Raw genomic sequence first — 12754 nt, 5'->3', positions numbered from 1 at the left:
TGCCATGAACTTTTCAACAAGCCACTATGGTCTGCTTAATTCAGATGTTAGCCATGGTTTAATACAGAGGTCATCAACCCCCGGTCCGCAGCCCGGTGGCGGGCCGCAAAGGCCACGGTACCGGGCTGCCGCCAGCCACGTCTGTCTTCCCCCGCCGGCAGCAAGAAGGAAGGGAAGAGGCAGGCGCAGCCGCCGGCATGGCGGTGACGCAAACGTGCATGCGCGCTGTTGCCGCCCATGCGCGTTAACACGCATGCTCGGCAATTGCGCATGCGCGTTATCTCAGCACCCGGGCCGTCGGCTCTTCCCTCACTCCGGAGGCAGTCCCTGACCTGAGAAAGGTTGGGGACCGCTAGTTTAATAGAACTAACTAAACAGAACAAATTTTGAGTTCAGTGGCACCTTTAAGACCAACAAAGTTTTATTTAAGGTATGAGCTATATCATTAGAAGGGAAGATATTATGGTTAAAGCTCTCTTACTTTGGACACATCATGCGATCAAACTTGCTAGAAAAATCATTAATGCTCAGCATGGTCAGTGGCAAAAGGAAACATAGTCACCAAAGCAGGGGTAGTCAAACTGCGGCCCTCCAGATGTCCATGGACTACAATTCCCAGGAGCCCTTGCCAGCATTCGCCAGCGAATGCTGGCAAGGGCTCTTGGGAATTGTAGTCCATGGACATCTGGAGGGCCGCAGTTTGACTACCCCTGCACCAAAGGATCCGCTGGCTCGACACGATCAAAACCAATACAGGGATGACCATGAACCAACTAAAAGAAGCAGTCATTGACAGAGACGAATGGATAAAACTCTCCTATAGAATCGCTGAGGGTCAGATATGACTGAACGGATAACATCATCATCATCGTGCCTTGTACCAAGACATGTCTAACCACTGATAAAGAATCTTAACCATGGTTTGGTACAATACCTGGTTGTCATCAGCCAATAAACCAGAATCACAGACCGTGTTCTGGAGGGGACTTGTAAACCATGGTTTGTGATACTTATGACTTGATATAATGTTTGAATTGACAAATCGTGCTTGTGGATGCCTCTTTGCCTCCAAAGACAAGACAGGAATGATGAAACTAAGCAGCCAAACAACTCTGAACCATGGGAAGTCAAACCTTTGAAAGTCAAACCATGGTTAGCACAACCTAGAGTTTGGTAGAAGTGTCCAAACTGAGCTCTGTTCTCCTGGCCTCTGATACTTTATTTAGCTGTCTAATTACCAAGGGCTGGTCCCTGTGCAGAGAAAGATGTCGGCCCAGCAAAGTCAGCCACGGTTATATTTTAGGGTTCTACAAATCCTGGGGGATTGGCATGGTTGATGAAGGAGCACCAAAGCAGAGTCTTACCTGCTGAAGGGCATGTGTAAGTTGCTGGTTGAGAGCCTGCAGTTCCTGCAGCTGACTTGTGAGCACGCTGTTTTCTTCTTCCAGTTTCTTCCCTGGGGAAGGTCCCTCTTGGAGCTCCTGATTTTGGTCAGGGCTGCAGCCAGGAGAGAGAAATATACATTACTTGGATTTGCTAACTTTACCTGTTTACCTGAATATGTTCCCCAGAGAGCTCTTTTGATCAAGCAACACTTATCAGCTAGGGTTCCCTGGCCCTGTAGTTGTGAGTTTCCATCATTTTGCAGGGGGTTGGACTAGATCAGGGGTAGTCAACCTGTGGTCCTCCAGATGTCCATGGACTACAATTTCCATGAGCCCCTGCCAGCGTTTGCTGGCAGGGGCTCATGGGAATTGTAGTCCATGAACATCTGGAGGACCACAGGTTGACTACCCCTGGACTAGATGACCCTGGAGATCCCTTCCAACTCTATGATTCTACTCTATGATTCTGCGGAAACATGTTTGACCTCAATCAGAGCCAGAACTTCTTCGGCCCTTGCTCCTGACGGGTGGAATGAGCTCCCTAGAGAGAGCAGGGCCCTGGCCAAACTTTCTGAGTTCCGTCGGGCCTGTAAGACAGAGCTCGTCCGCCGGGTCTATGGTTGAGGTCTGTTATATTCAACTCTCCTGCCTCTCTCCTGCCTCTCTTGCTGTCCTTTCCTCTCCCAACACTTCCTCCTATCCAGCACTTGGCAGCATATAAATCACTGAACCAGTAATCTTGGCTGATGCTATTGTGTCTAATTGTGGTTTCAAAATGTTAATCTGTTTTTACATTGTTTTTTATATGGAATATGTTGGTTTTACTGAGTTTTAGATTGTAAGCCGCCCTGAGACGGTATGTCCGAGAGGGGCGGTATATAAGTAAGTAGGTAAGTAAGTTGGTAGGCGGGTAGGTAGGTAGGTAGGTAAGGGAGGGAGGGAGGTAGTAGATATCCACAATATGGTCTGAGCGACTTTGCTTTGCCATGTGGCTCCTATCTGCCAGCTTTGGTCAAATACGTTTGAAGTATTTGATTTCTGAAGTATTATGGTTGGTGTTATGTCTGTGGGCATTTGGCCACTGATGCAAATGAAGGCTTCAGCCAGCCAAGGAACTAACCAATCAAAGGAACCTGATCACTCTGCTAGAGCCAATCTGATTGCTCTGCTTAGGGCTAATCAGATCGCTCTGCTTAGGGCCAATCTGATTGCTCCGCTTAGGGGCCAATCGGAATGCTCAGATTGCTCCTCTAGAACCAATCTGATTGCTCTGCTTAGAGCCAATCCGAGGCAGCAGCCGGCTGCCTGAAAGGTATAAAAGTGCATGAGTTTGCCTGTTTTCCTCTGTTCAGTAGTTGTAGTCTGTTGCTGGAGTTGCTAAATAAAAAGAGCTGTTCTGAAGAACTGGAGTCTGTGATCACTGAACCTGCAGACTTAATAGTTGGCACTTAAGATATAACACCCAAATCATTCACAAGCATTCCCTTCCACGTGCCTTAGAATTCCTTGAGCAGCACTGAGCTGACTGTGTGCAGGTGTACTGCCTTGCTTAATTCTGCCATTAAGGAATGTTCCACATTAAAAGAAGTGGAACGAAAAAGGCATCTTGTGGCACATTAAAGACTAACGTGCTTTATTCCAGCATAAACTTTTGTAAGTCAAGACTGTTTTCCGCACTTGGAATATCGCTGAGATTTGTATTTTTAAAGGGTCAGGTTTTCCAGCCATCACTTCATTAGCTGCGAGGGAATATAAAAATCTATCTGGCTGATTTACAGACGCAGAGTAAGGGCATGGGAATGTTACAAAGCGGAACTGGTTCAAAACAAGGTCCAATCTGAAGAGTAATCAGTTTACTCAGAATGGGTGTGAAATTCTCCCAACAGCTGTTAGATAGGCAAAACGTTTAAAATCGAAGATGAAATGAGATAAGCAGATAGCAGAGGAAGCTACAAAGATACGGATGGATTAATTAACATCTGCAAGGGACGGGATGTGCAAGATTTCATCCTCCAAAATAGTTGCCAAAACAAAAAGATGTAAACAAATTACATGAATGTCATGTTCATGACTTGTTTATTTCCTCTAAGGTGTAAATGTGTGTGTATGTGTGTGTGTTTTTTTTGGGGGGGGGGGGCTGAGCGGGGAATGGGGTAACTTTCTAAATAAACGTATATTTATTTATTTATATTTATTTATTATTGTATTTATATATACCACCCTCCTCGAAGGCTCAGGGTGATTTACATGAAACAAGAACGATATAGGTAACCTTCGGATTGTTTTGAGTCCAGTAGCGGCTTAGATAAGATTTTGGGGGTATAAAAGTTCCATTTGTCAGACAAATTTTGCTCTTGGATGCTTATGCCCCAAAATCTTCTTGTTCTCTAAACTGCAACTGGACTCTCTAAGGGGCTACAGGATTCGAATCTAGTTGTTCTACTGTAGATCAACATGGCTACCCTGTGAAGTACTCTGTACTTCTCTCCAGAGGACACTCTGTACGTGCTCAGAAGTACAATGCCCATGGAGAACAGCGAGACAACATTATAACTATAGGAGTATAATGTCTGCCAACATTTGAGAATTTAGAAGAGGCCGATTTCACCTCCTCTCCCCGGCCTGCACGTCCCTTCTGACCTCTGAAAATAAAATTGTTCACTCTGTATCATCAGATATTCTCTATTTCAGTACACCGAGGTCAGGTATTACAGGAAGTACTAAGAAGGGGAGGAATAAAATCAATGCACATTATTACATTTTGCATCTAAAATATTTTATTTATTATTATTTATTAGTTAGATTTGTACCCCGCTGCTCCCAGCAAGCTGGCTCATGGCGGCTAACAATAAAACATCTAACAATTTAAAACACCCCATAAAACAATCACAATACCCTTTAAAATTACAAATTACAATTAAAGTGGCAATAACAAATGTAAAAACCCCTTTCCCAACGACTCAGAGCTGTGGCCACTAGTATGATCAAACAATGCCCTAGATCAGTGGTCCCCAACCTTTTTTTCACCAGGGACCGGTCAATGCTTGACAATTTTACTTAGGCCCGGGGGGGGGTAGTCTTTTGCCGAGGGACGTCGCCGCTGCCTGAGCCCCTGCCCTACTTGCTTTCCCGGAGGCGCCCCTGACTTCCCACTCTCCGCTGGGGGGCGCTGCCAGCAGCAGCTGTGCAGGGCCATGCCAAGGGGGAGGCCCAGCCATGGCGGCCGCTGGAAAGCACCAAAGGTGAGCCAGCAGCAGAGTGGCAGGGCAGCCCCTGAGCAGCTGGGGAAGAGCACAAGGAGGAGCCCCGTCCGGTACCAACTGATCTACAAACTGGTCCCAGTCCCCGAACCGGGGGTTGAGGACCACTGCCCTAGATGTAAATCAGGATAGGTTGTCATCATGTAGATTTAAAGCTCAGGTTTTTTTAAAAAAATATTATTATTATTATTATTATTATTATTATTATTATTATTATTATTATTATTATTAGATTTATTTCCCGCCTCTCCCGATAGGCTCGAGGCGGGTCACAACAACTAATCCCTTTAAAATTCCCATTAAAACATCAATCTACTAACATGACGGCTAAAAATCCCATCCCTCCCCCAATTATCAAAGAGGTGAAGAGGAAAGGATAGGGGAGTAGCGTACACTCCACTCCTCATTTTGTTTTCTCAAAAGTAATAACATGCAGCTGATATCTTGCAAAGCTCCTCTTGTTAGCTCTGCTCACTTGCCAAAAGGAACTCTAGGAAGAGTTTTGTTGACAACAGCTTTAGTCTTGCTTAGTAGAGGTTTTTTTGCTTACTTGAGCACAGCTGCTAGTGAACAAAAGAAACTTTGGAAATGTATGATAAAGAGCCGGGTTCTAATTGTGTTAGCTAGCCAATGGGAGGTTCTGCTTTTCTGTCTCACTTCTCGCAATGCTTATCTGGTTTAATTGCAACATAACCTGGATTTCACAAGAAACCCTACAAGGAATTTCCTTTACCACTTCTTTTTAATGCCAGATGCAGAGCTAGGTTAGTCTGCGACAATGGGATAAATCAGGGATCCTGTGGCATCGTAAGGACTAACTACATTTATTCCAGTATAAACTTTCATGTGACAGAGCTCACTTGATCAGATGCGCTGAAGTATAAAATCTATCAGGTTAATTTGTAGATACAATAGAAAGGGAGGCGGGGAGTGGGCATTAATGAAGAGAGGGCAGTTCAAAGCAAAATCTGATTCAAAGAATAACCAGGGCCTATTCTGCACACAATAGATAATGCACTTTCAATGCATGTTCTAAGTAGATTTTCCTGTTCCGCACACGAAAATCCAGCTGCCAAAGCACATTGAAAGTGCATTATCCTATGTGTGTGGAATGGGCACTGTGGAATGGGCCCAGGTTGCTCAGAATGGGCATGAGGTACTCCCAGGACTGTTCTGACATATACAAAACTAGGTTTAGGGCGAAATGATAAAATTAGATGTAACAGGAAATCCTAGGAATTCTTCAAGACATTCTATTGCTGGTCTAAAAGTTACAGTTCTCTTATATAGGAAATTCAAATGGAAAAACTAACATGAAATTGATGAATCAGAATTCATTAACAAATTTGAGACAAATATCATCCCCCCACACACACACACACACCACATGTCACACAGACATGGAATTCTTCACTTATTAGAGGTGTTAAATGATATGAACATAAGAAAAGTGCTGGATCAGACCAAAGACTCATCAAGCCCAGCACTCAGTTCACACAGTGGCCACCTAGCTGACTCTAGGAAGCCCATGAACAGGAAGCGTGCAACAACATCATCCTACCTGCGCTCCCTAGCAACTCATTTAAAGAGGCATGCTACCTCTCGTACTGAATGGTGTAGATACCCATCATGTTTAGTAGCCAGTGATACCTCAGTCTACCACACCTCCCTTTTTAAGTTGGTGGCCCTGACCATATCCTGTGGCGGTGAGTTCCACAAGTTAATTATACACTATGTGAAGAAATATTTCCTTTTGCTTGTCCTGAATCTTCCATCCTTCCACCCTTCAGCTTCAGTGGATGACCCTGCGTACTAGTATTATGGGAGAGGGAAAGGAAACGTTCTGGCTGGACCAAATAAAATTCTGGATGGGTCTAGGAACATGGAGGCACTGGAATCTTTCAGCTCTTTATTAGTACCCTGAGCTTTCTTAGTACCCTGGACTAGATGACCCATGAGGTCCCTTCCAACTCTATTATTGTATGATTCTATGAAAATCCCTGAACAAACCCTCCAATATATACAATTCTGAACAAAATAACTTCCTGCCGTTTGCAGCTGATTGGACACCCGATTATTTTAAAGTGACTGGATCCCTAGTGGATCTGCCCTTGTGCTTTCCAATTGGGGCCGCGGTGGTTGCGTTTGAATCTACTGGTTCCTGCGGGGAGACCAGCCAGGCATGAACCAATCAGCAGCACAGAATTATGTTCCTGCCTCGGGCCCCGAGTTCTGCCCCTTGGGGGATCCCATACACAACAGTTGAGAATCCCCATTAAATGCTGCCCTACCTCAGTGCCCTGACCGGGATCATCCAGGCGAGCTCAGTGCTGTCAGATCTCAGAAGCCAAGCAGGGTTGGCCCAAATGAGCATTTGGATGGGAGACGAGCAAGGAAGTCCAAGGCTGCTTTGCAGAGACAGGCAATGGCAAACCCCCCCCCCCCCGGTTCATTTCTTACCTACAAGGTTGCTATAAGCTGGTCGGGACTTGACGGCACTTCCCACCACCACGTCCTGTACTCACCTCTGCCTCGTGCTCTCGAGCGCTTTCTTGGCATCTTCTTCTGTCCTTAGCAATTGTTCTCTCAGCCGAACCAAAGCTGTTTCCCTCTCTTCGCCCTTTGCCTTTTCCCTCTGGAGGTCCTGCAAGAATGACATGTTGCACATGAGACCATGTCCGTACAGGAGGGATTCCCCATTGTGCTTATGTGCTGCTGCATCCTTCACAAGTCCTTAGAAGCATAGAATCTTAGAATTGGAAGGGACCTCCTGGGTCATCTAGTCCAGGGGTAGTCAACCTGTGGTCCTCCAGATGTGCATGGACTACAATTCCCATGAGCCCCTGCCAGCAAATGCTGGCAGGGGCTCATGGAAATTGTAGTCCATGGACATCTGGAGGACCACAGGTTGACTACCCCTGATCTAGTCCAACCCCCTGCAGAATGATGGAAACTCACAACTACCAGGCCAGGGAACCCTAGCTGATAAGTGTTGCTTGATCAAAAGAGCTCTCTGGGGAACATATTCAGGTAAACAGGTAAAGTTAGCAAATCCCCGACTACCCCTGATCTAGTCCAACCCCCTGCACTATGCAGGACACTCACAACCCTCTCACTCATCTACTGTAACCTGCCACCCCCTTGAGCCTTCACAGAATCAGCCTCTCCGTCAGATGGCTATCCAGCCTCTGTTTAAAAATCTCCAAAGATGGAGAACCCACCACCTCCCGAGGAAGCCTGTTCCACTGAGGAACCGCTTTAACTGTCAGGAACTTCTTCCGGATGTTTAGACGGAATTTCTTTTGACTTTTACCAGCTTTATTTTTAAAATGGTAAGAACAATATCACTCTATGGGGGCTGTGGCTTATTGGCAGGGCATCGGTTTGGCATGCAGAAGGCCCCAACACCTATCCCCAGCACCTCTAGTCCAAAGGACCAGGCAGGAGGGGATGTGAAAGATCTTTCCTTGCCAGAGACCCCCAGAGAGCTGCTGCCACTCCGAGTAGACAATGCTGACCTTGATGGACCAAGGGTCTGATACAGTATAAAGCAGCTTCATGGGTGTAACCATTTTTTTTAATAGTAATTTTAATAGTAATTTTTTTTAATAGTAATTTTCGAGGCCGCCTGGCCTCGACTAGGGCCAGGGCCTTTTCGGTCCTGGCCCCAACCTGGCCCCAACCTGGTGGAATGAGCTCCCGGAAGAGCTGAGGGCCCTGCGGGAATTACCAGCATTCCGCAGGGCCTGTAAGACGGAGCTCTTCCGCCAGGCTTATAACTGAGGCCGGGCGGAAAGAAGATCAGCCCCCCCCTCACAAACTGGTGGTAGAGAGCGTCACCCCCCACCGTAGATGAGGATGCGGAGAGCAAATGAGTAGGCTACGCCATCGCTGTTACAATTATTGTAAATCATTGGTTTTTATTGTCATTTTATGGTTTTAGGGGACGGGTTTATGTAAGCCGCCTCGAGCCTTCGGGGGGAGGCGGGGTATAAATATAAATATAATAATAATAATAATAATATAATAATAATAATAATTATTTATTATTATATAAAGCATTTACAGAAAAGTAAAAGAGAAAAAAAGCGACCAGCCTATATGGTTTGCCATGCTCTTTTAACATACATATTCAGTTCCCATCACATATTAATCCTAATCTAGAAGTTTTTACCATCTTTCTTAACGAAATGATTGGTAATACATATGAGAGTATGATCTGTTATAAGAATATATTCTATTACTATCTCAAGTGATATAAAGTCGGTCCCCTTCATATATTGGCCCTGACCTAAGAGTTACTGCTGCTGTCTTGTTAACACATATGAAGTATAGTTTGCCATCCTCTTTTAGCATACATATTGGCATACATATTCAGTTCCCATCACATATTGATCCTGATCTAGAAGTTATTACCATCTTTCTTAGCAGAGTAATTGTTGATACATATGAGAGTATAATCTATTATAAGAATATATTCTATTATTGTCTTAGATAATATAAAGTCAGTTCCCTTCATATATTGGTCCTGACCTAAAAGTTACTGCTGCTGTCTTTCCCACAGGAAACCAGGAGAATGCTCCACTGCTCATCACAGGGTGTAACCATTTTGATACTGTAGCTACATGACACAGCAGCCAGGCTCTTGGATAAGACCAGCAACGAGGACCCTCATAATCGACCCAATCGCCAGGAAACTGTAACACTGACACCCACTACATCCCAATCATCTATTACGCTGTTCTTTGTTATATGCTGCATGTTGGTTATCTATAACTTAGTGCAGGGGGTTGGACTAGATGACCCATGAGGTCCCTTTCAACTCTACGATTCTGATTCTAACATATTTCTTTGTTCCAAATGGTTGCAAATATTTAAAGTATTTCCTTGTTTCTCTGTTCTGTGCCCTGAGATGCCCCATAAGCTGAATAAAAAAAATTAAATTAAATTTGATATACATTAGTTTAATTTAATTTTCGTGTGTGTGTGTGTGCGTTTGGGAAAGATCGGGGGGGGGGAACAGAAGGGGGACGAATGCTGGACTGTCCTGTAGATACTATAGGGAAAAAAACAACACTCCAGTTTGGTAGGTAAGATGGAGCAAAAAAAGAAATGATAGGGGTAGAGGAAAATTTGCAGCTATTTTCACACACACACACACACACACACCCCTTTCACTGTACCCTCCAGAACCTCATTGTTTCCTTTTCCTCCCCATATAAAATCTTACATCTATGATTCTAGTCCTCAGGAACGGATCAGCTTTCATCTTCTGTAGCCACAGTTTTTAAAAGTTTTACCAGAATCCTTGGGGTCTACCAATATGGGCTGTAAATGCATTTACAAACCCACACTCAGCAGCTGCATGCAGCCATCATGGCCAGCACAGACCAAGCTGGCCCTTGGTCATAAACATGGTTGCCGTGCTCCGGCCAAGAAGGGAGGCACGCACATGAGCATGGCAACAAGGCGGCTTGGTGCCCAGATCCCAAACTGGAGCTTGTTGCAATGTCTGAATGCAGCTAGGATCTCTCAAGGAGGAAAAGAACCAACAAGAAAGGCTTTAAAAGTAAACTATGGTGTTTTGTTTGCAAGACCTAACCGAGACTATCAATTATAGCAGGGGTATTCAACCTGTGGTCCTCCAGATGTTCATGAATTACAATTCCTATGAGCCCCTGCCAGCAAACTCTGGCAAGGGCTCATGGGAATTGTAGTCCATGGACATCTGGAGGACCACAGGTTGACTACCCCTGAATTATAAGACCTTTTGGAGGTCATGAATTCACAGGATTGCCCTTCACACACAATCTGCGTCAAATGATCCTGAGTTTGCCCTCTTGGGTTAACAACAGGGGGCAGCCCTTGCTGGATCACCCAAAAGTTCATTCCATCGAGCATCCTGGGCTTGTCTCAGCAACCAGTAGGTGCTTAAGAAAGGCCCACTGCAAACTGACTGCTTCATAACTCCAGACACTCTCTCTGAAGAAGTGTGCATGCACAGGGACTTTAAACTTTCTTGGCCCTAAAGGTGCCACTGGCCTCAAACCTTGTTCTCTTGGCACCTGCTCTTGTCATGCAGCGCCCTCTGGTGGGAAAAGCAAAATAATGGGAAACCAACGTGAAAGCAGAATAAGGAATCAAACGGATGAATGAATTTAGGTGTTAACTCGCTGGAGGTGATGGTTGAGCTCCCCAGAAGCAAGTCTGAGCAATGAGGGAGGGGGGTGTTGCTCTGCCCCGGCACTTCCTCATGTCTCAAAGAGATCGGATGGAACACTCTACCTGTGGAGATCAGGACCCTGCAAGACCTCAAGCAGTTCTGCAGAGCCTGTAAGTTGGAGTTGTTTCACTGGGCCTATGGTTGAGGCACATCTGATTCCATCTGGCCTCCCTGCCTGATTTCTGACTTGATTTTTACAGTTATGCTCACTTAATTTGGACACGTCATGCGATCAAATTCACTAGAAAAATAATTAATGCTCGGCATGGTCAGCGGCAAAAGGACATGTGGTCGCCAAAGGATCTTCCGGCTTGACAGGGCCGATACAGGTATGACCACAAACCAATTAAAAGAAGCAGTCAGAGACAGGGACGCGTGGCGAGGACTTTCCTGTTGAATCGCTGAGGGTCGGACACGACTGAACGGGTAACAACATCTTCATCATCATTTTCTAATGTTATGTTTTTTATAATTTAATATTTAGATTATATATGCAGGTTTTATGAAAAGTTGGGTGGTATTCTTGCTTATTGTAACCCATCTTGAGCCTTCGGGGAAGGGCGGGCTAAAAGTTTGAAAATGAATACAATAAATAAAATGCTGCCATTTCCAGGGCAGATCCAGAAGTGACCTCCCATCATTCTAGGAGGTTCTTCTGAACCTTAGACCACCATGGGCTTCTGGAGTTGCTTGGAAATGACATAATGGCATCATTAATGCAATGGTGCCAGAAATCCTACAAACCATCGTTGGCATAAAATAGGGCTGCCAGCACTGCCCTGGCAAAGGACAAGAAATTTTGAGGGTATTGCTTGGGGAGAGTGGAATCTAGAAAGTATGAGACTTCATTTCTGGGTGATGCATTAGGAATTTCCACTAGGTAGAATCTGCACTCACATTTTCCCCCCACTGTAAATCTTGTCGAATTCTGGTTGATTTGAACCTGTATCTACAGCCTTCTTTTTTCCAGATTTTAAACATGTTGCCCTTCGGCATATGCATTGTCTCAATTTTTGGACTCCTTCCCTCTTGATCTGGGGGGGGGGGGTTGGGTGAAGCTCCAGTCAGCATTGAAGGAGCATAAGGCTAGAGAGTGCTTTATTTCCTGCCTTTTGACTCCTGAATTTACAGCCAGAGAAAGCTGGGGGAGAGGCAAGTGGAGCATGAGGCTTGTGTATCTTTCTTTTCTGGCAGGAGCAGGGGGGGGGGGGCAGCAGCTTCACAGGGAACGAGGAGGGGAAAGTAAATCCAAGTGGCAAATCTCTGCTTATAGAAGTGTAAGTGGAGAGCAGTCATTTTAAAACAGATCCCAAAATGAGGGCAAATGAGGGAATGGCAACCGGGAACCAGGCAGTCTTTGAACTGATGCCCTGATCAATCAGCGACAGACTGCTTCATTATATCAGTATTGGAGGCGCCAGAGAGGAAGTTAATCCGGCAAAATATAGACCATCTACACTTAATACTGCAGTTCTCAGAGCAGATTCCTCAAATGTAGCAACTTATATCCACTCCTGGGTATTGCAGGGCGAAAGGTAGGGTCACCACGGATCAATTATAGATGCTGCAGAAGGAAATTTATAGCACTATATGGAAATCGACTTTCTTTAATTCGAGGGTAAAAAGCCCAGTGCAGATGCACCCCTAGTCTCTATGATAAAGACCACAAAGATATGGGGAAATTCCTAGAGAATTGCCATGAAGGACATTTCCCCACTATTTTCTCCAGCTCCTTAGATTTTCTAGGGCATTTGTTTCTTTATTGGACTTATATGCTGCACACTCCCAGACCAGCTGGCCTGCAGTGGCTCACAACGTAATGTCCATACAACCATAAAAGCATAAAAACCTACAATATTAAAAAACCTCCATAACAATGAGGACTA

At 45.1% G+C, this 12754-nt stretch overlaps 1 protein-coding gene across 5 annotated transcripts in view; it reads right to left on the bottom strand.

The window, feature by feature from the left end:
* CCDC88B (coiled-coil and HOOK domain protein 88B) overlaps positions 1–12754 on the bottom strand; it is a 63861-nt gene that overhangs the window by 30307 nt on the left and 20800 nt on the right. For all 5 annotated transcript variants that reach the window (XR_013228768.1, XR_013228771.1, XM_077324264.1 and 2 more), the window contains 2 exons: positions 7171–7289; positions 1365–1497 (listed from right to left, as the gene is read on the bottom strand). Coding sequence is in view for 3 of the 5 variants with exons in the window: in XM_077324264.1 (XP_077180379.1) it covers positions 1365–1497; positions 7171–7289 (252 nt within the window). In the remaining 2 variants the exon portion in view is untranslated. The remainder of the gene's footprint in view (positions 1–1364; positions 1498–7170; positions 7290–12754) is intronic.

This window comes from Paroedura picta, chromosome 1 (genome assembly GCF_049243985.1).
Source record: "Paroedura picta isolate Pp20150507F chromosome 1, Ppicta_v3.0, whole genome shotgun sequence".
Classification (NCBI taxonomy): domain Eukaryota; kingdom Metazoa; phylum Chordata; class Lepidosauria; order Squamata; family Gekkonidae; genus Paroedura; species Paroedura picta.
This window is presented reverse-complemented; position numbering and strand designations above follow the sequence as displayed.